The 27331-nt window shown below is 36.8% G+C and overlaps 1 protein-coding gene across 25 annotated transcripts in view; it reads right to left on the bottom strand.

Annotated features, from left to right (window-relative positions):
* The window catches only part of CLASP2 (cytoplasmic linker associated protein 2), a 137337-nt gene that overhangs the window by 32932 nt on the left and 77074 nt on the right, over positions 1 to 27331 (bottom strand). For 6 of the 25 annotated variants that reach the window (XM_030444450.1, XM_030444458.1, XM_030444452.1 and 3 more), the window contains 12 exons: positions 23620 to 23690; positions 21494 to 21553; positions 20250 to 20327; positions 19493 to 19660; positions 16873 to 16928; positions 15512 to 15682; positions 12323 to 12346; positions 9593 to 9610; positions 7559 to 7660; positions 7387 to 7413; positions 2044 to 2214; positions 995 to 1102 (listed from right to left, as the gene is read on the bottom strand). In XM_030444450.1, coding sequence (XP_030300310.1) covers positions 995 to 1102; positions 2044 to 2214; positions 7387 to 7413; positions 7559 to 7660; positions 9593 to 9610; positions 12323 to 12346; positions 15512 to 15682; positions 16873 to 16928; positions 19493 to 19660; positions 20250 to 20327; positions 21494 to 21553; positions 23620 to 23690 — 1054 coding nt within the window. The remainder of the gene's footprint in view (positions 1 to 994; positions 1103 to 2043; positions 2215 to 7386; positions 7414 to 7558; positions 7661 to 9592; positions 9611 to 12322; positions 12347 to 15511; positions 15683 to 16872; positions 16929 to 19492; positions 19661 to 20249; positions 20328 to 21493; positions 21554 to 23619; positions 23691 to 27331) is intronic. The other 19 variants (XM_030444455.1, XM_030444463.1, XM_030444464.1 and 16 more) reach the window with 8 other exon arrangements.

Below are 27331 nucleotides of genomic sequence, written 5' to 3'. Positions count from 1 at the left end.
CTTAACCAACACTAAGTAATTACAAGCTAATCTGCCTATACCTTGTTGACATTTCAAAAACAGCTGGTTGACCATCTTGTGAAGTCTTTTAAGTATCAGGCCAATAAGCTGAAATACTAAGTGGAAACAAAACTTTTGCTTACAGCATCTCCAGGAATGAGGACTGAATGTGGCTATGCACGTGTGAATGCTCAAGTTTTTAATTCCACTCTTCTTCCTAAGGTAACAACAGCTGCTGCTACAGCTACTTATCAGTTGTTCTACACTGATTAAAAGCAACCCTACTTTTGTTCATCTATTTGGATAAGGACTTTGCTACTAGTTCATTTTTAGAACATGGAAAGGAGCCACAGAACACACTTGTGCTTTACCAGATCAGTCCCTTCTGTGCACCACACATTTTACTTGCTTTAGTAGCTAAAAGTTAAAATTTTCTTTTTTTTTTTTTTCACATATTACAGTATAGCTAAGGATGCACAGAATACACTGTATTTTCTTCTTACACACCAAAATGATTAATTGACTAGAGAGTAATTATGAATACTAGCAGACCCTAGTTGTTGAAGGAAAGAAAGGCAGAGGATGACAGCCACACTATATTCTTTGCTCTAGAGTTGGTCAGTGAGAAATGGATTATCTACCTGCACCCAGGCAACAAGTGCTGTAATAAAACCCAGAAACATGTAATTTCAAAAAAACTTTCTTAAAGCAGAACTGCCTTTTCAAAAAAAAAAAGGTATCTAGGTGCTGCATGTCACTCACCTTTCTAGACTTGGTATTTCAGATAAGGCTAAGACTAAGCAAAGCATTTATTTTTCAGCTGTGCAACCCATTCACACATTGGTCAATTCTCCATCGAGGTAAGTGGTGAGTGAGCCAAAGGGAAGGGAAACAAACGTGGCCAGCTACAAGCTAAATGGAGGCACGGATTCGTTAGGTGCAAATAATGAAGGGCAAAGGCAGCCATGCACAACAAGGGGCTCTGAGTACTTACCAAGGGGTGGAAAAGAGCGGACAGGGCTTGTGTCCCTGCTACTTTCACGGCTGGCTTCCCGACTGCAGCCCTGACTCACACTAGGCCGAGGAATGCGGCTGCCTCGCGCTAGTATGATTCAGGGTGCAGGCAAACAGCAGCACAGAAGGGAGAAGACATAAGAAAAGTTGCAGTTTTAATGCAATTCTGTTCTGCAGTAAGATCAAAAGACGTATTTCTAAGACAAGACACTGGTGATTATGTTGCACGAGAGGTCATAACTGTTTCCACGCGCTTCCCTGGTTGTGCTGGGTTACACTAAGTAAAGCCACTCCAATGAAACTATTTCTTCACGCAGCAAAAATGGGATTTACCAACTCTTTACAGAATGGATGAGAAACCTCTTGAAAAGAATGAAGAGGAAACAAGCAACAAAAATACGAACAGACTTCTGATTCATGATTCATTGTGCTCAAGTTAATCAACACTACCACAAATTAAAAAAAACTAAAACAAACCCACAGCTTTCTAAAGAAGGAAAGTACAAAGTTAATATAGCCATATCAAAACACAGAATAGCAGCAATGCCACTAGAATGACTGATGGTTTTCAATAATATTGCTTGTAACAAAGTGTAATTGGGTTACACCATGAGGTTTAAGAAATATGACAGTAACTTTAGCATCACAGAAGTATACACACGTACGCACACATACACAGAAGAGACACAAGTCGTGGAGAAAATGGCCTTTTCAAAAGCCTATCACACTTCCATTCAAAGGATATGGGTATTGTGGGGGCAGGGATAAAAAGTGAAGAAAACAGAGAATGAAGAAAGGAAGGTGAGGAAAATCACTGAGTCCTGACTGCAAAAAACCCTAAGGTTTCAGCCTAAATTTAAAACTCTCATGTATCAAAGACTAGCTCCAGAAAACAGGCAAGGTTTAGATTTTCACTGATATATATTCTAACTTTGCCATCCACCTATAACTAAATACAAGTCATAGATATCCAGCACTTACAGTAAAAGAAGGCTATGAAGAAAGGAACAGTAATGCAGTGATTCTTACCTACTGACAATCTGGAAGGACTGGCTTCTCTACTGCATCCCTGACTCCGTGGGATTTTGCTGCGTTTTTGTGCAGCTGCAGGATTCACCAACACTCTCTGAACACCCGTGTTCATCGTGGAAAGTGTGGTTGTTGTCAACACTCTTCCAGGAGAGCCAGATCTACTGCCAGCTGAAGGCAAAATGAATAAATATAAATACAGCATAGAACATGAACAACAATGGTTAAAAAGAATAAAATGCTTGAAGTTAGTAGGAAAGTGGTGACAGATTGAAATGGTCTGGAAAAACTTAAGAGGTATAAATGTGAAACAGAAAGCCCTGGTCCAAACTCTTTACAGCATTACATAAAAGGTACATAAAATTACCAATGCAAGGAAGCACTTGACATGGTATTTAGCACTAGATATGCTCAAGAAACCATAAATAATATCTCTAGTCTTCATCAGCAGTTCAAATATCCTTACCATTAACATTTTTTTAAGCTACATGGTCTTACTAATCACATTTTCTATTTAAAAAGGAAAAAAAAAACCTGCAAAAAGCTACAGAGAGCAACTTTAAACTAGCAAATTCATAATTAACCCAGCTCTTCCATGTATTTTATAATACCAGTATTATAAAATAACAATTTTCCTAAAATTTAAACTCTTCTCCCTTGCTTTCAGAAGACTGGTGTCTTAAAGCACTCTTCTCTCATAAGTTAAATGCCACTAAACAATTAAAATATTCATGTTCATGGCTGTGGAGGTTATCCCAAAAATTCAGAGATCAACTTAAATTACTCTTGGACTAACTAAAAATTCATCAAGACATATTTAAGCATCATTTTTAGTGATCAAAACTGTATATTACAAAGTACTGTAACTATTCATTTCAATACACTGTACCCACTACCAGAAAATGGTCACTGATCCCCAATTTTGACATTTGAGTCACAGAAAATTTAAGTTCTGAGCCCTAAGAAAGGATGCATTCTTCTCTAATTATAACCAGTCTTTATAGCACCAGCTGCTATACTGTTTCCAGCTGCAGAACTCAAGAAGTCTGACCAAATAAAAAGCAAAACATAATTTTAACCAGAGGTTAATTACATACAGATACAAACCTTTCAAAACTCTTTTCAAAATAAGAAAATAACTGTGTGACCACAGCTATGTTATCAGATCTATAGACTTAGCATGCAACATCTTAAGTGACTTTCATGGGTTACTTCTTACAAGGCATATTTAGAAAAAAATACAAGTTGATTAAAGCTTGACCATACAGGAAAAGAAAAAAATCCCAAACAAACTATATGCTGAGTGGAGGGGAGAAAATTAAAACCATGTACCATGCATATACTTTGACATTCATTGTTTGAATTCAAATGTCAAATGACTACTTATCAAAATTTATTTTCCAAACTATGGACCTATTCAGCAGAAACGATAAATAAATCATTAAACAGCCTGAAAAAAACAAGCATAACTACAGCAAACAAAAAATGGGCAAAGCTATAAAATTGGTGTGGTCAGCAAAAATTAAGGGTTTGGCAGTTTCTTCATATCAGACCATTTCAACTTAGATGTGATATTACTATGCCTTCTTCCTAGCCTCCAATATTTTGTATTTCTTTAAAACAGTAAAATTTTGTAGAAGTTTTCACCGTGGAGACTTTCAGAAGATTTTCTTCAATACATCAGAAACCTAAAAAAATTATTCTTCTTGGTATGCAGAGAAGAAATGCAATCTCTCATTCTAATACTTTACTTATTTTCCTATTGTCTGAACTGCAAGTGTACCACTATAGCAGCAAGAAACCAAATGAAGCTTAATATCCTGAAAATACAATGCTATTAACAGCCTTGGCATACTGTTGTAAATAGTACCACTAGTAGATCTAAGTGAACTGAATAATGAAAGGACTGCTAAAAAAGTATTCCAAAATGACAAGAGCCTCCCATATCCACTGCTTTGTAAATAAGAATTACATCCAATCAGGTAAATGCAGCATATGGAAAAAAGCAAGCCAGAATTTCTGCTGAATAGGGTCCTTAAATGAGATATGTCAAACAGGTGATCAAACAATGATGTATACACAAATTCTTTAGACTCTTACCACCAATGGGGTTAGCAGACTGTGATCCTGAACAAGTGTAAAGGCAGGATTAGGGTAGGGGTTTATAATCCATGAAGAGGGAGGGAGCAGAGCAGTTTAAAAAATGAATGGCAAATGGAAATAAGAAAGCTTTAGTCATTTCACACAGGAAAAAAAGCCACAAGGGGGTTATGCTAAAGCAGTGCTTTTAAGTAGCTTCCACAGTTGAAGAATTGAACTTGGATGCTATGTACAAAGCAGATGAAGCAAAGCTGCACAAGCAAATTACAATTCTTCAGCTTTCTAGTCAACAAGGGGATAATACTGAAGAATTACATTTCAATTAAACATGAAACTGTAAGCACACTACGTTGGCAAAATGTTCAAGTTCAAAAGCTAAACAAAATTAAACAGAAGGCCAGAACATTTTACTTTTTCTTTTTTTTCAGACAGACAGTAAAGGAACCGAGCTGCAGGTGCAGTGGATGACAAAAAAAAACCCAAAAACATAAAAACCCAAAATAAAACACACCAACCCAAAAAATTCACAATGGCAAAACTGAAAAGACTTGCATAGAATTTCAAGGTTTCCTCTTTAAAATCAATCTGTAGTATAAAGGTAAGAATTTGTTTTCATTCAGAATTTTAATTCTTTTCCTATGAGCTAAGATTGTAATGCAACTTTAAGTACATCTCACTGATTATTTTTTTCCATAGATAGGAACAGACTAATGTGCTGTAGATTGTATATGTTTATTTCATGTTTCAATTTAAAAGTAGAAGAGGAAAGGGGCTTCTAAAACCCTAAATGTATTTTTTGTAAAAGAATTCAAATTTGCAAGTCTTTCATAAAATGATCTTTGAACAAAAATGATAAATAGCTTTAAACCTCTAAACTTAGAAAAAACATCTGTGTTACAGTGTTTTTTTAAAAAATATTAGATCTAACATGAGGCTGTTCTCCCACTGGGGAACCCAAACAATCCCCTGGTATGGAAAGATCAAGCATCTTGCTCCTCACAATACTGTGAAGATTTTTTGTCACATGAAGAAGCATCACTCAAACAGCTGCAGTAAGTTACAATTCTCCTTTGCCTATCCATTGGTGATTTGCCCTGTTTATCTTCTTTAAAACATCTCAGAATTCTTGTTCTCCCCCACTGACAGGTTATAATGAGCTATCTGAAGCCACCAGTCCTGAGCAGAGGTGGTAATAAAAGGCTGTAAAGATGTATTCATGCCATTTAATTTTCACACAACGTCACGCAGACAAACCTCGTTATCTCAGTACCAATTCGACTTATTTCTTTAGAGATCAGTACTGTGCAAAAATTAATTCTCTTGGGGAAAAAGTTGACATTGGTAAAAAGAAACTGAAAAAGTTTGTTTGTTTCCCTGAGTATATGGTCAGTTCAATACTATATGTCAATGATGATCACAGAAGTCTTCTATTGTTACCTAAAACCCCTCCCCCCAAACAGCTTATCAAGAGCCTTAACTTTTTATTAGTGTACCAAATCTATTCACAATAGAAGGATGCTATTTCAGAACTTTCCTAATACTGAGTGCTACAGATACAGCTAAACTGTTCATAAAAGGACAAAGTGATTTGACAGAATTGCTACCTCCACTTCCCCTTAAATAATAAGTCCAAATATTCTTCCCTTATGCAGTGTAGTCATCTGAACACTGAAAATGTAAAATAAGTTTTGGAGAACCTCTGTCATAGCCAATAACTAGATTTTATTTTCAAGCTCTCCACTCCACAGTTGCTTGTGGAATCGATTAGAGCACTGTAAAAGCAAAAAACCAACCAAACAACAAAGCACTTAAAAGAACTTCTGTTATTCTATTTCATTATTCTTTATTTATCTCTTCAGATTTCATGAAAGTTTTATTTCACAAAATCTGAAACTATGGAATCAGGTTATCAAACTGCATTTGTTGGAAAATGAAGTAAAGCAAATCTGAACAGGAAGTACCTCAGGGAAAAATCCTCCAAAACTCTTCTGTCTTTTTTAAAAATAATAAATGCAGTCATTGCTATGAATAGAAATATTTCTGCCACTGAACACAGTATTAAATTATGTAAATTATTTTAAATTTAGCAATACTATTAAATTATTTTAATATTTTAAATCAATAAAACAAAGTTGATATGATTACTGATACAAAAATAATTGTGCTGGAAAACTCAAAACATGTATAATTTAATGGGTTTATAATACCAAACCTGACAAACTGACTGATTATTTTATTTTACTGTTAATTTCTCTTCCTTTCATTAATGTAATTGCATTTTATTTAATTAGACAAAGATCAGAACTGGAAATGCTGCAGAGCTGAGTCAGAAGATATCTGTTGGAGACATCAGATGTGTGAATAAACTGCTGTAGGTCAGCCAGTGCCAAATAATGTGAGGTAATCAGATCTTCTAAACTAATGATGTAGTGCTCATCTAGATTGGAAATTTTGCATTTGTCTTGGGTTTCTAAACACAGAGAAAATTACAGCAGATTAGCATGCAGTGAACTGCTGTTTTAACCCTTTCATTCAATATACACTAAGTACCTGATTATAAAGTTAGGGTTGTTTCTAAAGAACCACATAACCACAGAATTACTGAGGCTGGAAAAGATCCCTGAGATCAGCAAGTCCAGCCTATGACCTAACACTTCCACGTCAGCTAGACCAAGGCACTAAGAGCCACATCCAGCCTTTGCTTAAGCACCTCCAGGGATGGTGATGATTCCACCACTTCCCTGGGCAGTCCATTCCAATGCCTGATCCCCCTCTCCAAGAGGTGCCTTCTGATATCCAACCTAAAACTCTGAAGAAGAGTTAGGGTAACAGCTGTAATGAGAAAAGGACTATATGTACAAGAGGAAGAGTAATGCCTAGCTTAAAATGAAAAATAGGCATTTCTGGCTGAAAAATACAGACTTGTTAAAAAATGAAGAATTACGCTTTGCAGGTAACACTGAGGAAACCATTCAGCCTACCCACTCTTCCTTACTACTCCTCCATGTGTTACGTGTATCTGACACAAAAGTTTTCTGGTGTTTTGTGTTGGGGAGGTCAGAAAGGGGGGAAAAGAATGTTGAGAAGTTGTAATTGAAGACAGAATTTAAGGGTAGATTTCATTTCCTGTTATATTATTTAATTGGCAAACTAAGATCTAACCTAGTATTTTGTCCAGAGAGAAACAAGATGAATCAGAAAAGCATGCAAATACCACTGACCCAAAACACTGAAAAAAAATACCTTCATTTTGGTCTGGCGATGATGAACCTAAGGCACAGAACAACAACTCAGTATGTAGCTTTTTAAAAAAAAAATTAACTTTGACTGTAGCCATTGGTCAATGAATTTATGCTTAAGCATTTGGCCTCTTTATCAGGTGTAAAAAAAACCCTAACAAATAGAAAATACATACGCTGAGACTGTGACACCACTTTGGTTCTACTCCGTCCTCTGGAATCTGTTTTAGAACTTCCAAGACCAATAGAAGGCATTGAAAGCTTTGTTCGTACACGACCTATAAAAGAAAAATGGCATTAAAGCAGCTTGTCACAGTAATGTAGAAAGCAAAGAATCAGTAGCACTTACTAGTATTTCCTTAAGTTACTGTAGATAAAAAAGCAGCAAAGCACAACTCAACTGGTGAAAATTCGCTTGGGATAATTAGTAGAAATTTGAACACCTTGGATGACTTGAGGTACCAAAATACTTCTCTGATGCTACATGTCTCAGTAAACGATTTACACATTATCACTTAAAAACCCTGAACTAGCAAGCTAGTTCTTCCTACCTAACTAGGTTGACTAAATAAATAAAAAAGGAGGTTTATTAAATATAACAGGTAATGCATATGCCAATGTTGCTGTATCAGATGCACTCTTCTCATGATTACTTGAGGCTGTAATTCTGCTTTTGCTGTCATAAAACTAGAAAAAACAGCTTGGTTATTTTTTGAATAAGGTTCTGAGCTTTCTAACTTCAGTCCTCTTGTTAGAAGAGGAGAGTAGCCATGCTCCTACTGGAGGTACTCTTTATTTCCTAGCCACACTCACATAGACTTCTACAGGACTTGCCAAGCCCTTTGCAACATTTTGCCTTGACACCTCAGTACTTCTCAGTGAGAACATGATGTAAGGAAATACTACACTCTGCAACAGATAGAAGAACTGAAGAGGAGACAAATAATTGAGTATCTACAAGTAAAACAATACAGCCATTTCTCTCTAGAACACCAACTCATCTTAGCTTTGGGTTAAAACTTTCTACATTATTAGCCATGTGACATATAGCATCTGGAGTATACAATGCAACTACAAAAGAAAGGAAAGCCCCTGTTGGAAGAATCACAGGTAACAGAAAGAACATTTATAAAGAAGAAAATAGTAGTGATGGGGACTACACTTCCTAAGCTAACTCTCAAACAACAGGAAAATGAAACCAAAACCATGCTAACCATAATTTTTAAGTTGCAAGAACAAAAGACAAAAGTTTTGTACAGGGTGGATCTAGCTCAACAAGTAATCCACTTTTCAAACTAGCATAATTAAAATATTTTCTAGACATGTGGAGTCAGTATTTGACTCAGAAGAATTAGGCACGCAGACTGTTATTTAGTTCTAGCCACTACAGGCTTTCCAGAGCAGAATTTGGAGACCAACCAAGTTAATATTATTCATCCAAGTAGAGGGAATAGCCATAGATGAGAGTCTATAGGAAGAGAATCAGGATAAAGGAGGTTATTCACTGAAATATTAGAAAACATGCTTGCAAGAATGGTTAGATTAACTAGTCCAAACTCTACTAGTTATCCCTATGCAATGGCAATGTTTTCCCACTGAGTGGTGTGAGACTGCAAGGCATGTAACTGAGTTCAGATTTTGGCCAGAAAACCTAGGAATACAGAGTGCCACTATTTCACTACTATAATAAATTATTGCTAGAAACCTGGTTCAATTTTATCTAAGAAAAAAAGTTTTTATTTGTGAAGCAAATAAACCATCAACTCACTTGGGAGTCTCCACATCCGTTCACTAATGACAGGTTTAAATGTTAATAGTGTACTGAAAATTAATTCCCAAGTCTCAGAGAGATGAGTAATAGTAGCACCTGCTTCCCAGAGCATGAACACATTTGATGAAATATTCTGTGACAAGATCTTATTTAAAAAAAAAACAAAGCAAAATTAAAGCTCCTATATTTTCACACTAAAAATGTTAAGCAATGACACTGCAGATGAGTACTTGAGAATAAAAAGCAAATTTAAAAAACACTACATGATGACCAAGTAGTAGATGCATAAGCTATCTGAAGTGACAAATCTCCACACAAAGCCCCAGAAAGATCATATTCTACTTTTAAATAAATTCATTTGTATTAATGCTTGCTTAATTTGTATCAATGAAAATATGAAGCTGAAAATATTAGCTCTTCTAACAAAATATTTTCTTACCATCTTCAGAAGCTGTTCCTAAACAGAAAAGATAATAAAATACATGATATTTCAAACAACACTGTGTCTCTCCGTTTTCTTTTTGAGATTAATCTTATGAATGTTGACAAATTTTATCAAGTTAAGGGGTCTACAGCTTTTGTGTTGCAACTCCATTATTGAAATGAAGCAAAATCATCAAGAAACATCCATACTATAATGTTACCGACTTACAAGAACACAGTATGTAGCACTGTCTACCAAACTTGTTACAAAACAAATAAAAAATAAAAATTAAAAAACCCTGCAAGTCAACAAAGTGACATGTCCAGATCAAAACAGATATTAATATTTTAGAGTAAGCTCTTCTGAAAATATAAAACACACTATTATCATTTATCTCAGAGAGAAACACAAGGACAATGTTTTACACACTGGACAGTGATAATTTGACAGGAACTGCCAGCAAGCAGCATTTCTCTGAATTAAGTCCATGCTTATTCTGAAGATCTACACTTTTATGAAGATCCAAATGCACAAGATCAAGTTTTGCTCAGAGAACTGGAAGTAACATGAGCTTACTGAAATTAGATCAGACTTGAATTCAAGTGTGCCAAGCTTAACCAGGCTTGATTATGAGAGAATGAAAGTTGGACTAATCTCTTTACTAACATCAGTACTTCGAAACTGATGGAAAGCTGTCTAAAGAGCAGCCCCTCCTCTAAGTTCCTTTGAAGCAAATCTAATTGTGTAATAAAATACATATTAATAGTGATAGAAATGTTCAAGGCGTTAAAAAAAAAAATAATCCAGTTTTGTTTTCACTCTATGCTGCTTCTGCCTTTTAAGAGAACTATGATGATTGAAATGTGTCTTGAATAGTGTCTTTGGCTAGCCTGAACTTGTCTTATTCAGCAAATACAGCTATAGCTTCCTCATATTATACCATATTCATGGCACCATTAAAAAAAAAAGCCTCTATGAATTAATTCATTACAAATTTAAATGAAAAATCAGTTCTAACATGTATGTAGGAGTGCCTCAGAGTTTTCCTGATCAAATTTGCCACCCTGTATAAAAAAATCCCAAACCCTAAACTATCCCCCAAAATCCAACATTCTTCCTGAGCTGGGTCTTGGAAGGTAGGTTCTAAGCAACACCTAAGCCAGACTTACAGCTAACTGTTACTAAAAGGGGTTCTTCTGCTTCTCCTTCCTCCTTCCTAAAGGCTCACTGTCACTGTTGATAAGTTTTATCAAACTTCCGGTTTTTTTTTTTTTTGGTTCATCAAATCAGTTTTCAGTTTGGTTTATCAAATAAGTTGTTCACCTACAGTGATTGATAATGGAGTATTACAAGGTAATAGTGAAAGAAGTGGTAAACACATGTGTCCAAGATTAGTGGGAAAAGGAAAAATGATTAATTTCCTACTGGTGGTAGTTAGAACAGAGAAGCTGTACCATACAACCACAGCTGGAGAGCTAAGCTGTGGTCATCCTGTCTTACACATCATCCCTAGAGATATTCTGTAGAAAAAACCCAAATTGTTATGATCAGCTTGCCCTACTAGTTTTAAAGACATGTGGGACACCATTAGTTGTGACTAAAGGTCTGAACAAAAGCCTACACATGTGGCCTTAAGAACTTTTGTTGCTGGTAAAATTGTGCAATAGCTCAGGATTTCATGTTTAGGACTGACAGCTGTAAATAAGTCCTATTATATGCAACATAAGGAAATCTGATATCGAAACAAGCAAGAAACTATCTTGTACAAACCCCCCTCATTTTATTAGACTTATCACATGCAATACCAAAAAATGGCTCAAATTCTTCCAAGAAGTATCTTTGATTAAACTGATTTTCTGTGCTTTAATATGATGCAAGATTCTGTGTTTTAGAGATATACCTTCTCCCTGGTTTCATTTCTTTGAAAAACAATCTGCTTTGTTTCCAATAAACTAATCATTCATTGAAGCATGTGGCTGGAATTATCAAGTAATCAGCAAAACATAACTGACTTGTTACATGTTCCCCAGCAATAAATTAGAACCAAAACCATCAGGCATCAAGCTGGGACTCTGTCATTCCATTATATGAGAAGCATTGCTTATATATACAGACAATAGCTATGAGAAGCCTGATTCTTAACTGCTTTGCAGTTAGTATGACAATTCCATCCTTGTGCTTAATACAGTGAATTAAGAAAAAGTAAGCACTGAAACCTACCTGGAATACTTGCTAAGCTATTTTAATAGATAGGTCTTCTTAAAAATATGTTTTTTAATAGAATGACATTGTGTAACAGGATTTACAGGCATATACATTTATGTAGCTAGACTAGAGTTTGATAGAATACTTTTGAAAGAGAAGATTTTATTTTTTTTTAATCCTGAGTTATGTGGTCAATCATCTCTCTTCCATAGACAAGAAGTCAAAAATGACTTTATGGGTAAAACTATGAAACACAATTGAACTAGAGCTAGTTTTCAAAAAAAAAACATATATTGATTACAGAATTGCTCTGTAATTAACAGAATGAAGTAACATCCATTTCTGATGCTGACACAGACCAATCATCAAAAAGACTGACAAATACACCAACACCACATATATTAAGACAGATGACAGAAGTGAACGAAAACAGCACAGCATTTTGTTAATGAACAAATATATTAAACATCTATTATTTACATACAAGACACTTTATTAAATATTTAATAGAATTAGAGGACAGACTAAACAATTTCTTACCATCCATCTTGTCAGAAGTATCCTCTTTGTTGAAAAAGCAGGCAAAGAAACATGGAAAACTTAGTGTGTTAGAATAAAGGTGTTCACAGCAGAGTCATAAAACATTAATTAAGGAAAATACATTAATATTAAACACAGCAGACTTGTTTATCTAATTCATGCATGTATAAGCTACTTTAAGTAAAGCTGGTTTCTCTCATTGAGGTACAAAATTACAGAAAAGGGTATAAGTACCCTGCCCAGGGATGTTGGATCCCTCTGTTATTACCCACATTTTAACAAACCCTTATAGCAAAATATTTATAAATTGTTTCATGCTTCATGTCAACAGTTACTGCAGCATCAGTACATATTTTTATCTTTATAGAACCACAATACATTTCTTAAGAAACTTGTTACTGAGCGTAAGGCTCCACCTGGGCTACAGGACAGGAGAGAGAGACATCACAACACAGATAGAGGACAAACAAGTGAAAGTTCCACCCTGGTTTAATAACACTGAAGATTAACCAGCTGGAAGGCAGTGCATACATGTTCTGACAGCAACCATCAAAATTAATACTTAAGGATGTCAAAGATAGTCAACATTCAGACTAAAGTAGAGAACCTCCTTCTGTTTCTAGAACAGTCTTTACAAAAAAAAAAAAAAAACAAACAAAACAAACCCAACATAAATAAGTAACAAAGAGTTCTTCTACTAATAATAAAAGGGAAGAAAGGGCTGGAGACCATTATAGATTACTATACTTTGAACTTGTGGCCCTCAATTTAAGGCAGCTGTTTAAGGAAAAGGTGGATGCTTGAAAGTAAGGTGAAAATGAATTCAAGCTGCAGGGGAAAATGTTATTTACTTTGATACTGACTGTAACACCTGAGAAGATGTGGAGTGCATTATGGAAATAGTAGTATTTTCTAGGTGATTTAGTATCATGGTCAGCATTATCTTGAAAAATCTATCAATTAAGTTGCCACACTGGGATTGAGCAGAAACCCTTTTAAAAAAAACAATCTTAAAACCCCATAAAACCCCTTTGAAAAGGAACAGAGTGGAGAAGTTTACAAATTAGTCCAGTTTCTGAAACATGGCACTTGCCTGGATTCACACTCCATTCATTTTAAGGCTACCTTTTGCAAAGCAAGTAATATTTTGAGGTGGATTCCATGCTTAATCCCCAACACAAAACAGTCATACTCTTGACATAGGTAAGAGGGGGCTTAAATTACCTTACCACTATTTAAAAAACTGTTAGGAGGAGAAGCAAAGATCAGTCAAGCAACACTTCTTTTCTGTGACTGTAAAAAAACTTTTGGCTCCTCAGCTACCACCTTATACCTTCTGTAATAGGATTTGACTTTGCAAGACATTGCTTGTATCACATTATTTTGCCATTTCAAACTACCACTGTAATTCTTGTCCACAAGCGAATCCATCTGACAGCAAAACTAAACTTTGAAGCAACTCTATATAATCTTTCAAAACAACATGACCTGGAATTACTACCTATTCATTCCTCTCCCCTACACTTACTCACCAAAACCATTAAGAGAATAAGCTATTTCTTCATTCCTATTATTTTCCTGCATAAACCCAGCACTATTTACTTCCCTGAAAACCTCTGTGCCCTTCTCAAACCTTGCTTACAAAATTCTGAGTGTGAATCACATATTGCTTAAAATGTTCTGAAAGCAAACCAAGACTCCAATCAAAACCTAGTTTTTTGTGAAATTCTCAAGACCAGAGTAGTCCCTTCATTTCAGCAGTATGACTGCTCAGACTTCTCTTTTCAATTTCCATTTGACATTTTCTTTCTTCTTTCACCGTGCTCTGTGTCACTTGTATTTCTCGCAATAGCTGAGCTCCAGCTTTGTCTGAGGCTCAGAATATGTCCTGTTGCACACCAAAAGAGACCAGGCAATACTCTAATCTTGGAGAATAATCCCATCTCTCATGCTTTCAGGCACTGAGTTCGGAGGAACTGCAAATTCCTCAAGCAACAACCAAAAAGCAAACTTAGAAGCCTAACTTTGCTGTCCACCTGCTGCCCAGCAGGTTCTCTGATCTCCCCCTCTGTGAGCACTAGAGGGAGCCCACACCCGAAATTACTATTTCAAGTAGCAAGTATTCTTTCCAGCCTTGCTCATGCTCATAAAACTTAACCCTAAAATCAGGGTAGGCCTTGATAACAAAAGAATCAACTAATTTCTAATAGTTTAAAATTTAAATTTAAAAACAGCACAACCAAAACATTTGAAAACCATAGCAGAAATGTATCCTAACATCTCCCCAAATACGAGGTAATTAAATAAGAACTGTAACAGTTTCTCTGCCTCTCTTTTGTTCATCTTTGGCAATATTGACATTAGGACATGTCTCTTTGGTGATCTTGGTGTCACACAAGCTGAGAAGAAAACCCTGCCAGTTTTGTGAACACTGAACCTTACTTCCCACACTGCTACCCCTACAGGATGGTTAACCTAAAAAACCAAAAACACGAGCATATTTCTTTACCCTCCACACACAGCTGATTTCATTAAGACTCAGTGGAAGGTCTACTATCTACCACAATCAAATACATTCCTGCACTTATAACGTGCAGCACTGTCTGACAGCAAGACAGTGAAGACTGTCACCCTGATAAAAACATGCACATACTTCCACTTAGGAAGACATCTCAGAAATCAGTGTTGCATATTACTGTGTAAAACACTTCTGTATTGTGTGAAGAAACCTCCACTTACTGCCAGGATGTCTCTTTAGCAGTGTTGTAAAATGGTCAGAAAAAGAGCTGAGAAAGACAGAAAAGCAAGAGATCTAACTCTAGTCTAGAAACAAAAAGCTGCGACCACCACCTGCTGTTAAGCAAAGGTACCACTCCATCCAACACTCAATATTCATTCTAGACTATCCCAGAGGAGAGCATGGTACAGCATTATATTATATATATTATAGATTAACCCACTGAAGAGCATATATAGCAATTCTTTGCACTGACATTCTTCCAGAACAAGATAAACAAACCATCTAGCCAAGTTGGTAGCCTACATCAGAACACCCACTCTTTTGCAAGGCTGCCATGCTAATAAAAACAACCAACATTTTTTTCAAAGGTAGAAGTATTTTCCTTATAATGTTTTGATCCAAAACCTAAAAAAAAACATTTCATGGAGGTGTGGAGATGTCTGGCTTACCTAGTGAAGCATAAGATCCCGGAGGCAGCCCGGCTGCTGAGAGGCGCCCCGCAGCAGGTGTCTGTCCTGCGGCATGGCGCGCCTTGGCGCCCGCCGCAGCGTTAACATCGATGTCACTGCGAGACCTCTGCAGAGTTCCTGGGCCTGGAACACTCCTGCTGCTGCCTGAAGCTAGGATTAAAATAAAACAAAACAAATAAAATCAGAAATTAGAAATTCTGATTAAAATTAGAAATTCGGTTGGTAATTAATAATATTTAAATTAATAGAATATCGAAAAGGTCAACGTTTTCTATTATCGCAGCATACCAGCAGAAGTACAGAAAATGATGTAAAATAGTGGAAGTAAATATTAAACAAAATAGCATTGACATTAAGAAGCAAACTAGTCTTGGTGTTGCCATGAAATTCAAGTGAAGAACAGTTTACTTCACAGTAGAATTTATCTTCATTCGGCATGACATTTCAGCATAATTTAATACAAACTCTGTGTTCCCTTCCTAGAGCACATTATACAATTCTGAACATCTATGTGATTTATAACATTATTGAATGCTACATAAACATAAGGAAATTCATAGCAACCTTTATGAAACTGAGGGAAGACAATACCCCCACACTTGAGCTAAGTTAAAGCCACAGGCAAACCAAATGCACACTCTGAAATGTTTTAGGGTGTCATCTTCTGATAAGTATTTTCATGTTCACTTCCTATTATTTACTGATTATTATTTGCTTCAGTTCATTTTAACCTCTGGTTTATGTCTTCAACACTTGAATGCTCCTTAACAGTTTCTGTATCCAGAAAAAAAGCACTCCCAGTTACTGGCCATTTGTTATAAAGGGTTCAATTATTTACTCTGAAAGAGTTACAAACACAGTATGTGAAAAGAGAACAAAGATATTAAATTCTAAAAACTCAAGACAAATTCAGCTCCTTGAAGTACAAATCTGTGGATTTGGTTTTTTTTTTTTTTTGTTTCTTATAGAGCAGCAGTTACATGGGAATAGATCAAAGGCACAAGTCCTTCATTTTTAACTGTTATAAACGTAATTATAATGACCATACAAAAATATTTTGCTTTGCAAGTGACTGTTCCATGACAAAACTCCAAGACAGAGGATCAATTAACAGTACCAACACATAGCAAATTATGCCTTGTGCTTGCGACAGCTGAAAATACATAAAACATGAAGTATTTATGAGGCAATCTTAGCTCCAGGCACAGATTGTAGTGACACACACCATTATTCAACTTGGAAATAGGGCAAACGCTTAAGACATTCAGATTTTAAGCTCCACTTAAAACTTCCAATTCTTAGAAAATAAAGAACATTCCACTTTATAGCAACTACCTTACCTCTGCCTGCAAGGCTTGCTGGGCTGGCTGCAGACCATTTAGAAGACAGAGGCCGACTGGAAAAAAAAAAAAAAAGCCAGTAAACCCAGTAAGTCTCACCTATCAGATTCAAAAAGTAACAGTAATACAGAGAAAAAAAAATCTGCTCTTTTCTCCTCTTCAACTTTCTCAGCACAGTCTTTTTAAACACATTAAATACAAATTGATAAGGAAAACAAATCATCACCTCTTTCCTATTTTATAAAATTTTATCTTCATCACAAAGCATTAATCCGTGACCCAGCTGGCTAATGCAAAGTTCAGACTTTTCAGACTTGATCACAGAAACATTTAGGGTTGTCAGAACAAGGATTTAACCACTGGACTGGTCTAAATCAGCCATAAAATAAGAACAGCAGGAGCTACGCAAAAAGCTTGGTTTATGAAAGACATTCTGCAAAGTGCTATCTGCAGTAACAAGGAAAACAGGCATACAGTTCATAAGCCTCCTCCAGTCTTTTATCTCCCAAGAATTGAGTTAAAAATTACAAAGGAAAATGCTGGAACTCCCAAGCAGCTAGACTGAATTTTTCCTGTTTGAATGCTAGAGGAATCCACAACTTAAGATAGGAGAAAAATCCCATCTATTTTTCTCCATGTTTCTGCTCCATTTGCCACTACTCTTACTGCAAAAATGAGTAGCTGCTGAAGTAAAATGTGTCTTCTCAAATTTAACTGTGACACCTTCCTTCTGCCTGGTTCAGAAGGCTAAAATGCAGTTAAGAAAGACCAGAAAAAAGCAAAAGACTGGCAGAAGAAAGCATTATACTTTAATCATCCATCTGTATCTAGCCACTTAAATATATACCCATGTGGGAAGGTCTGTATTTGCTGAAATAGTCAACTATTCCATCAATACTCAAATTACAGCCCGAGTCTAGAGCATTGGCTTTAGTAAAAATAATCCCTAACTTTAAACCAAAAAGCAAACAGAAAAAGGATGTATAACCTTGTCTATTTATCTAAGTTATTAGCTGAGGAGCTCTATGATAATATAGAGCTCAGCACTGTTACCTCCTCACAGTTAGCATTAACTCCTCATAAAAGAGCATGTATTTCCACCTTTATGTGAATAATACCTACTTCCTGACATTACTAACTAGTGTTTTGGAGGCATTTTGCTGCAATGAAGTGGAGTAGGCCCAAGCAAATCTCCTCAGTGCATCCTAATCTTACAAGTTGCTCCAGTCAGAAGGCCCAGACAACTGTTACAACTTCAGCACTTGCACAACCTACTGCAAATGACATTTCTTTTGAACAGTTTCACATAGGAATATGGAAAACTAATTTTTATCAATAATTATAAGAGCTGTCAGTTTAAAAGGCTAAAAATCATGGCCTATCAGACTTTTAGGAAAGCCAGTCATATTTACTAAGCCTATAAACAGAGAGAAGTTAGCATCACAATTAGAAGCCAGAAATATAATTTTGGGTGACACAGGGAAAAACAACAGGTACCTAAATGAAAAAAAAAAAGAAAAATTAATTTAAAACTAATTTCCAATATAGTGAATCCTTTTGTACATCTCTTATTTTACTCCTCTTTCTGTACTGTAGTATTTTCATACTTTGCAAGACAGGAAGCAACACTTGAACATGTAAGGGTATTTTAAGATTCTAATTTATCTCTAATTTAGTTTATTATTACTAGAAATTCATTAAGAGCGCTCTGGCTTTCAGGCAGTAAATATAAATTGATTTAAACAAAACTGATTCATTTCTGAACATTTTTTTGTGGAAAATTACTGTAATAATCTCCATTATAATTATTTTTAAAATGTTTTCTATCATTTGGAAAGATACGATTTTACATAGAAAAGTGAAAGCCTCCAATATTTAAGACAGCAGCCAAAACCAGTAAAAACATTAATGTCCAATATGCTAGAAAGAATCTTTGCTTTCAAGCCAAGAATGAGCGTGTTACTGCTTCAGAAATGAAGCATCTTCAACTGAAGTCTTAACAGGTTTAAACACTTTGGGGGAGATTTCTAGAATTTAAAGGAAAAAAATAACCACCCTGCTATAATTTAGGTTTTTACTAAAAAGTCAGTAGATTTCTTCTGCTATTGGGAAATCTAAGCAAACTTTCATCTATCCAGCTCAAGACTGTTGGTACATTTTAATACACCACTGACTGCTGCACAGACCCCACTTCCAGTTATTAGCATAGCTGCAAAATACTGCTAATCCATCATCAGTACAGTCAAGACAGAAAAAAAATACTTCCCAGTGAAAAGGAATAAAAAAGGAGTAGTACCATTATGCCTTTGAGACTTAATCATCACTACAGAATCATCAAGATATGATCCTTGAAGGTATTTTAGTATACCAGGCTGCTAAGGAGTGAATACCTGAATAAGAACAGCCTGCTAAAATACAGTTAATAACTGCTGTTATTTTTCACCTTGATGTGCCAATACTGTCATACAGCAACACATAAAGACTTTATTTAAAAAAAAAAAAAAATTAGAAGTGACAAAACACCAATCACAGGTTTTTTGTAGACCAAAGAAGTCTGGCTCATTTGCTTTTGAGAAATAGTTTTTGTTTAGAGGCACAAAAAGAGTTGAACAACCCTTACTTAAGGCTCTCCTGTGAGCTGGAGGATGACCTGTCTGACTGAGGGAGAGAAGCTATGCTGCCGGAACTCTTCAAATATGTCTGGAGGCTTCTTTGATAGGGTGGCTCAAGAGAATTGTACAGAGTCTCAGCTTCACTAGGAAAGTGATTCCTAAGACCCAGATAAGCCCTGCAAAATAAAAGAATAACCACATATAATTGCTTTGTATTTTCTTCGAAGTGTGAAGTCAGGAAGTAAAGATTACAGAATGACCCAGCGACGGGAGGGAAAGGAATTCAGACTAAAAATAAGTAATGCATAAAATACTACTCATCACATCATAAGAAAGACACATCACATCAGACAGTGACTGAATTCTTTTCAAAAAAATTTAGTCTGTGTTCTGAAATTCTTACATTCACTCACCACTACTGTGGGGAAGCAAGAGGAATTATTTTCTGAACTACTCAACAGACAAAGTACTGCAATTGTTTAATGACTTAATTGAGGGACAAAAAAGAATAACTGTGCAGCAGTATCACCCTTTATTACTCATTTCAGTAGAATCCTCAAATGCTGCATGGCAGTATTAAGTGCCTCAAAATTCAAAACATCTTTTGCAAACAAAACTTATCACGACTTCAAGAACAAAACCAGTAATTTTCAGCCTAACTTGTGACCCCTTCTTAAACCATAGCTAATCATTCACCTCTGATCAGTGTACTAGCACTCAGGTAAAACATACAGGTAGTCAGACCAAAATGTAGTTAAAACTCACTTTCTTGCCTCCACTCTTGCTTCTGCATCAGCATCATGAATGCCCTTCTTGATGGTTTCAACCAGGACAACTGCATGCCTAGAAGGAAGACATTCTTTATGCTCTTTTGTAACTCCAAATTCTAAGTGATAAAGTTTTACACTTTAATTAAAATTCCTCTATGTAAAAACCAGTTGAGACAGAAGTCCTTTCAAAGGTATCAGGTAGATAAAGCACACCAATGATATTATTGCTCCTTCTGCAAAGGTTTAGGTAAGCTTCCATTTAAAAGACTTATAATTTACTTTTCAGATATTCATCCATCTACTACACTTAAAAAGTTATTTAGATATAACTTTAAAGACACCTTCCTCTCTGAAATTGAAAAACTATTTTTCCTACTATTTAAGAAGTAGTAAAAAGTTAAGGCCAGTAAGTTTACTTTCCTGGAAATTCACCTCTGAAAGGTTTTGGCCTTTGAGTTCTAAATCTGAACACCAAAGCACCCACTGGAACAACCAAAAGCATGGTATGTGATAAGCAGATTTTGATTCAAGAAGTGTTTGGTATTTTTGGGTTTTCTTGAGGGTGGTCAGGCTGGGCTGTTGTTTTGTTCAGTTTTTTTTAAATACATACATATACATAAGATATACACTCTGACATAAATGAAGCGTTCAAATCTATTGCTCCCTTTCTCAGGAGTATTTTGAGGGGTTAAAAAGTGGCTGTGGAGCTGGATGAGCTCTTCAGAGCATTCTCTGAAGGCCCTGTAGTCCCTTTGCTCTTACTCTGTGCTTACCATATCCATTCTCAGAGCTGATGCATGGCCTATTTTCCTGTCTACCTGGAGAAGCTACAGTCTGCTCTTTATCATTACCAGAAAACATCTTCTCACCTAATCCCACTTGACATCTTTCATGGTGAACACACAATTCCCCTTCTTTCAGGAGTAAAGGCAGATGCTTCTGTCCTTGCTGCACTGGATACACTATATAAGCATAACTCTGAGAAAGCATGGTATGCATTGCTCACATTGCAGCACAGGAGAAGAGACAGAGGGTAAGGAGAGGAGGCAACACGTAGCCAAGGCTGGAGCACTGAGTTCTCCTTCTTCCTGGCACTTGAATGAGGCACATGATCTGCAGTGCTAGAGAGACCTGACCACCACTGAACAACATAATCCAATTAAAGGAGCCAAAGGAAAAATTTCTGTCTTAAAATTCATTAGCAGTTTGTTCCTGGGAAAAAAGTATACTAGCTCATACCTTTCCAATGAATGTGTTTGCCACTCTTGTAACAACAGGTCTAAAAATTCAAATGAGCGCCTAAAAAGACAGAACAAAAAGTTTTAATTAAGACTCATTTCTCCAATGTGCTTATGAAATAAATAGTAACTTTATTCCTTCCACCTGAGGAAAACAAATACATAAAATAAAAGTATGTTTCCCTGTCAAATAAGGACACTGGTCACCTTATTTCAAAGTTAAAATATTCTGTACAGAAAGTAAACAGGCAGGCTGATCCTAAACTTCAAAAAAAACCCTGTGGTTCAATTAACTATCTGTCATGTTATTACATATATGCTATGTTGCTTTTAGTAGCCCAAAAATAACAACCAAAAAAAATCAATAAAGTTTAAAAATTGTACAAAATATGAAATCTTAATATTAAAAAAACCCTCACTACTACTAATAACTAATAACATGTTGCTATGGAAGTATGCTTCTGTCCCAAACACTATTCACATCTGTCATTACTGAGTGTGTAATATATAGGAAAACCCAAGACCATCAGTACGGGGCTTGGTGTATAGAAAACCCTCCTAAAGATCTGCTGGCACTGTACAAATTCCTGTACTTTCAAATATGTCTGAAGCCAGATCTTGCTAACAAATCAAAGCAACGTGGATTATGAAGGTATAGATAAGTCAACAAGCCATTTTAGTAGACTCTACTGTCTGGACCCATTACTTTTCCTAGTTATGTCACATCTTTGACCTGTTCTGGCAGGGCAAACTTCATTTTTTTCTGCCCAAATCCTTTGGACATGTCCACAACACAGCAAGAAATCCTGAAAGGCTTTTCACTATTACAACTGATCTAGTTTTCCCTTGTTTTTCCAAAGGAATGAGGTCAGTATGAAAATAATGCAATTTTGGCCACCTTCACTGATGCTCACTGGATTGTGAAGTGCAATACCAAAGCCACCTAGAGTTTTATGTTTCTCAACAAAGTCATGGTAAGAGAAGGTACTGAAACCCTATGAATTGTTTCAAAGTCAAACCAGAAGCTGTAAGCCAGTCAGTATAATTTGGGCTGAGATGACACATGCTTTGGATGCAACAGCAGCATAGATTCAGAGCAAGTATTTCAGATGCTCAAGCTGTTTCTTGCACATAGCTGTATTGCTTTCAGGGCTAGCCTAAGTCCAGAGATATCACTAAGTGCTCTGGTGAGATTCTGTGCAGAAAATGACACTGTCAGAAACCACTTAGTTTTATCAAGAGAAAATCCAAGTGGTCACATATGTTATTAAAAAAAACCCAAAACCTAACATGCTGAAGATGAGATGCCCAGAGAGGTGGTGGAAGCCCCATCCCTGGAAGTTTTCAAGGCCAGCCTGGACAGGGCTCTGCACAACCTGATCTAGTGGGAGGTGTCCCTGCCCAGGGCAGGGGGTTGGAACTAGATGACCTTAAAGGTCCCTTCCAACCCTGAAAATTCTATGATTCTACAAAGATGCACCTCAGCTGTTAAACATGACAACATACTGATCCACCATATCCTACATAAGGTAGCAGCCACTGTCTCAATCTCAGAGTCACCAGTGGTAGGTTTCTTGTTCTGGGTACAGCCTTGCTCCACGTGTTCACACTACATTGTGCAAAAGTTATGAAGTCCTTGCAGCAGGAGAGGACAATACTGTCCCAGGCTGCACACAGTACACTGTGGTGCCTTAACAAGAGCTAACCCCACTAGGCCTGTCAAGCCTGGCCAGAACAGTAACTGATAGGCTCAAGCAGGTTCTCTGCAAATCTGTTTCATGCTCTCCCAATGCCTCTCAATACCTGTGTTGTTCATTTGCATAAGACTGAGCAACACAGATACAACTACAGCTTTTTTTTCCCTTCTGGTTTTAAAATCAGAAGGTACTTTTTCCAACACATACATTCTGTAGAAGGATGCAACGCATATCCCCTGAAATGGCAGAAAGTACCATTCCTCAGCATTAACTGTAATAACTTTGCTGAAATTAATTTCTGGAGTTCACTGCAAAAGCTGGTTTTGTGTGTTCAGTGTTAACAGCCATAAAGCTTCAAATCTATTTTCAAAACACAATCGTATTTATAAAAGCAGCACCTTTAATAATTCACTATTTACAATGCACTCACCTTCTAACTGCAACTGATTTTGAGGTACAGTTGCTTGTTATTAAAGGTATCAGTCGTGGCACATGGGTATGCTGAAGAAAAAAAAAAGACAAAGACAAAAGCATTCTTGAAATTGTACTGTACTAATTATAACAAAAAAGAACTAGCAACGTAGTGCAAATTGCAATAATTTCAACTGCTTACTGGAACTAAATGTAGAATACAATTAAGTAAGAGACTGCTGCTAGCATATAAATTGATTAAACCTACTTTTTTCTAAAATGTCAAGAAAAAGCACTCCCAATACCATCAACCAATACACCGTGATTTGCCATATTTAGCTGTCAAAATCATGTATGAAGGGTCAAATACAACTGTCTCCTCAGAGGAGTTATAAGTTGATGATATTGAAGTTTTGCCAACGAAAAAAAGCAATACACATAGCAATCTTAAAAATCAAGAGTCGTGGGGGAAAAAAGCAAATCAATCCATCTGGAACTATGAGCATTCTTTCAGGGATCAATCAATACGATGAGTTGTACTAAGACCAAATTCCTTTTATTGCAAAAGATGTCAATAAATTAATAAAAGCATGACAAGTAATATAAGCAAGCTTTTGTATATAATCTATATGGAAACACTTATCATCCTCATGGAAAAAGACAACTCTTGAATTACCATTTAAACTGATTTATTGGGTTTGCACAGCAAAGTTTGGTAGCAGGGGGGGCTACAGAGGTGGCTTCTGTAAGAAGCTGCAAGAAGCTTCTTTGGTGTCCAACAAAGCCAATGCCAGCAGGCTCCAAGACAGATCAGATGCTGGCCAAGGCTGAGCTGCCAGTGATGATGGTAGCACCTCCGGGACAACTCATTTAAAGGGGGGAATATGTGACAGCAACAACTCTGCAGACACCAAGGTCAGCAAAGACAGGGAAGAGATGCTCCAGGTACCAGCGCAGAGATTCCCCTGCAGTCGGCAGTGAAAGACCACGGTGAGGCAGGTTGTTCCTGCCCTGCAGACTGTGGAGGAGCAGATAATTCACCTGCAGCCTGTGGAGGACCCCACACAAGAGTAGGTGGACATGCAAGGGAGGCTGTGACCCCATGGGAAATCTGTGCTGCAGCAGTCTTCTGGAAAGACTTGTGGAGCAAGTTTGCTAGCAGGACTTGTGACCCTGTGGGGGAACCAGGCTGGGTAAGTCTGTTCCTGATGGACTGCACCCACAAAGGGACTCAGGCTGGGGCAGACTGTGAAGAACTGCAGCCCGTGGGAAAGCCTCATGTTGGAGAAAATAATGGATAACTTTCTCTTGTGGGAGAGACCTCATGCTGGAACAAGAGAAGAGTGTGAGGAGCCCTCCCTCTGAGGAGGAGGAAGCGGCAGAGACAACATATGACAAGCTGACCACAACCCCTGTTCCCCATTTCTCTGTGCCACTGGGGTGGAGGAGGAAGTAGAGAAATCGGGAGTGAAGTTGAGCCTGGGAAGAAAGGAGGGGTAGGGGGGAAGGCATTTTAAGATCTAGATTTTCTTTCTCATTATCCTACTCTGATTAGATTGGTAATAAACTCGTTTTCCCCAAGGCGAGCCTGTTTGGCTTGTGACAGTAATTGGTGAGTGATCTCCCCCTGCCCTTAACTTGACCCACAAATTTTTCATCTTATTTTCTCCCCCTCCTGTCCAGTTGAGGGTGGGAGTGATAGAGCAACTTTGGTGGGCACCTGGCATTTAGCCAGTCAAGCCACCAGAAGTAGATAAGATGTTAAATACAAATGCAGTATTTAATTCAGAATTAGGGCAGCCTGACTTCAACCTTATCTTAACTAATTGTAGACACAAAGTATTAACATTTTGATTCTGAGTAACATGGTTCAATAAATCCATTTTCAGTTCTTTATTCTTCTCTTGATTAAACACATACCTTCTAAAACTGTTCCAAATAGAGTGTGAGACTGTAGCCTATTAAAAAAACTGCTTTACAAGTTCAGTACTGAACAATTCTTAGTATCCCATGCATCATACTTTCTTTGTAGGAGGATAAATATGCACCTATCACCAAGAAAGCAGAGAGATAATTATCTCAGAGTACTGCCAACTTCTGAATTAGGAGGGAATTAATCCAAAAATCTGACACAACCTTACAGCTGCATTTCTTCATACTGATATACTTTAAAACAGGATTTTAGGGTCTTTTTGTGCGTTTTGCATAGTTTTCCAATTGGAAAGCAGTACGTGACTGCCAGAAAGGGAACAGTAAGCAATCTTAGAGGAAAGAAGAAAACATTTTTACAGATGGAGAAACCTGTATGTTCCAAGTCTTTGGAGCTATCGACATTGTAATTTCTACAAAGTGTTTTGCAAAGGAACCAAAGCCTCAGGCTTGCTTTCATTCAATTTTAAAACTGCACATTTCATCTGTTACTCGCTTTGAAGCTTCCTCACAACACACCCTGCAGCTCAGCTGCCCAACCCGAATCCCACCTCTCTCTGAAAAATATTTTCTACCAGAATGCCATTGTGACTGCCCCCTTCCCTCCCAAGCCCTCTTTTATAAATTGGTTTTCTTATATACTAAGGGTCAAGAAAGAGGAATCAGACTACAGCATAAGAACTATGTGGAGAAGAAATATGAAATCAAATACAGGTACAATGACAAGATGGAGTTCTTCAAGACCACTGTTGCAATTCAGCCTCCCTCTTTTTACATAGATTCAATCTCACAGCAATTGGATGCTAAAGTACCAGGATCTGACCTGGATGTCACTGGATTTTGGTAGAGTTCTCCAGCAAAATGCTGACTCCAAAAACTGTATTGCTTTGGGTTCTAAATATTTCTCTGACCACGCTCTCCTTGGCCAACTCTCCATTAACCCAAAAGATGGAAGTCCAAAGGAGAGTGGGGCAGCATTTAGTTTGACTCATTTATTTTACCACTAAAATCCAAATTTTCTGTCCAAACACTTTTGCATAATCCATTTACTGAGTATTTGAACACTACGGATAGGATTTTCTTGCTCTTACGCTTCCAACCTAATACTAAAACACATCTGAGAATAAGAAAAATTTAAACAAAATCAGGGCAGTTATAGCTGATTAGTAGGCTTGCCCCCAGCTGAATTGAATCAATAAAGCCAATTCAATATAACTGGTGAAATTTTATTTCATTTTGATTTTTTGGTGCTTTATTTAGCTCCTGTGAAAAAAAAGAAAATGTTAGTTTCTTACAAGCTTGAACTCGCCTAATACTACTGCAAATGGTACTCTTCTCTTACAACTTTAATTATCCTGTGTAAGGTGTATTCCTTCTTGCTCTCTCAACTCTGTGCCATTAGCCATCTCACAGCACATTTTGAGAGCCTAGGGTAAAATGCCAATGGTTGGTAGCCTAAGTGCTGGAGCAAAGTTAATGCAGAAGTCTCAGAAGCACATTCTCAGAGGCATGGTTAGACAGAATAAGAGAAGATTCTAAACCATATTAAGGATGGCAGTAAAAGGTGTGATTAAACCACTAAGGTTTCCAACAACTTACAAAATTAAAACCATAGAGGAGATCAGTGAACAGCAGTAAGTGCTTTGCATTAAGATGACAGCTTTTTATGTAAAAACTACAGGCAACCTCCCACTTCTATTTGAAACTCAAAAAATCAGTATGAGCCCCAAAAAGCTAAGTTAAATATCTTGCCTCAGGTATGAGTCAGTAGCAGATGCTTAATGAAGGGGCAATAAAAAAAA

This window comes from Calypte anna, chromosome 2, assembly GCF_003957555.1.
Source record: "Calypte anna isolate BGI_N300 chromosome 2, bCalAnn1_v1.p, whole genome shotgun sequence".
Lineage (NCBI taxonomy): Eukaryota > Metazoa > Chordata > Aves > Apodiformes > Trochilidae > Calypte > Calypte anna.
The sequence above is the reverse complement of the archived record's forward strand: the minus strand, read 5'-3'. Positions and strand labels throughout refer to the sequence as shown.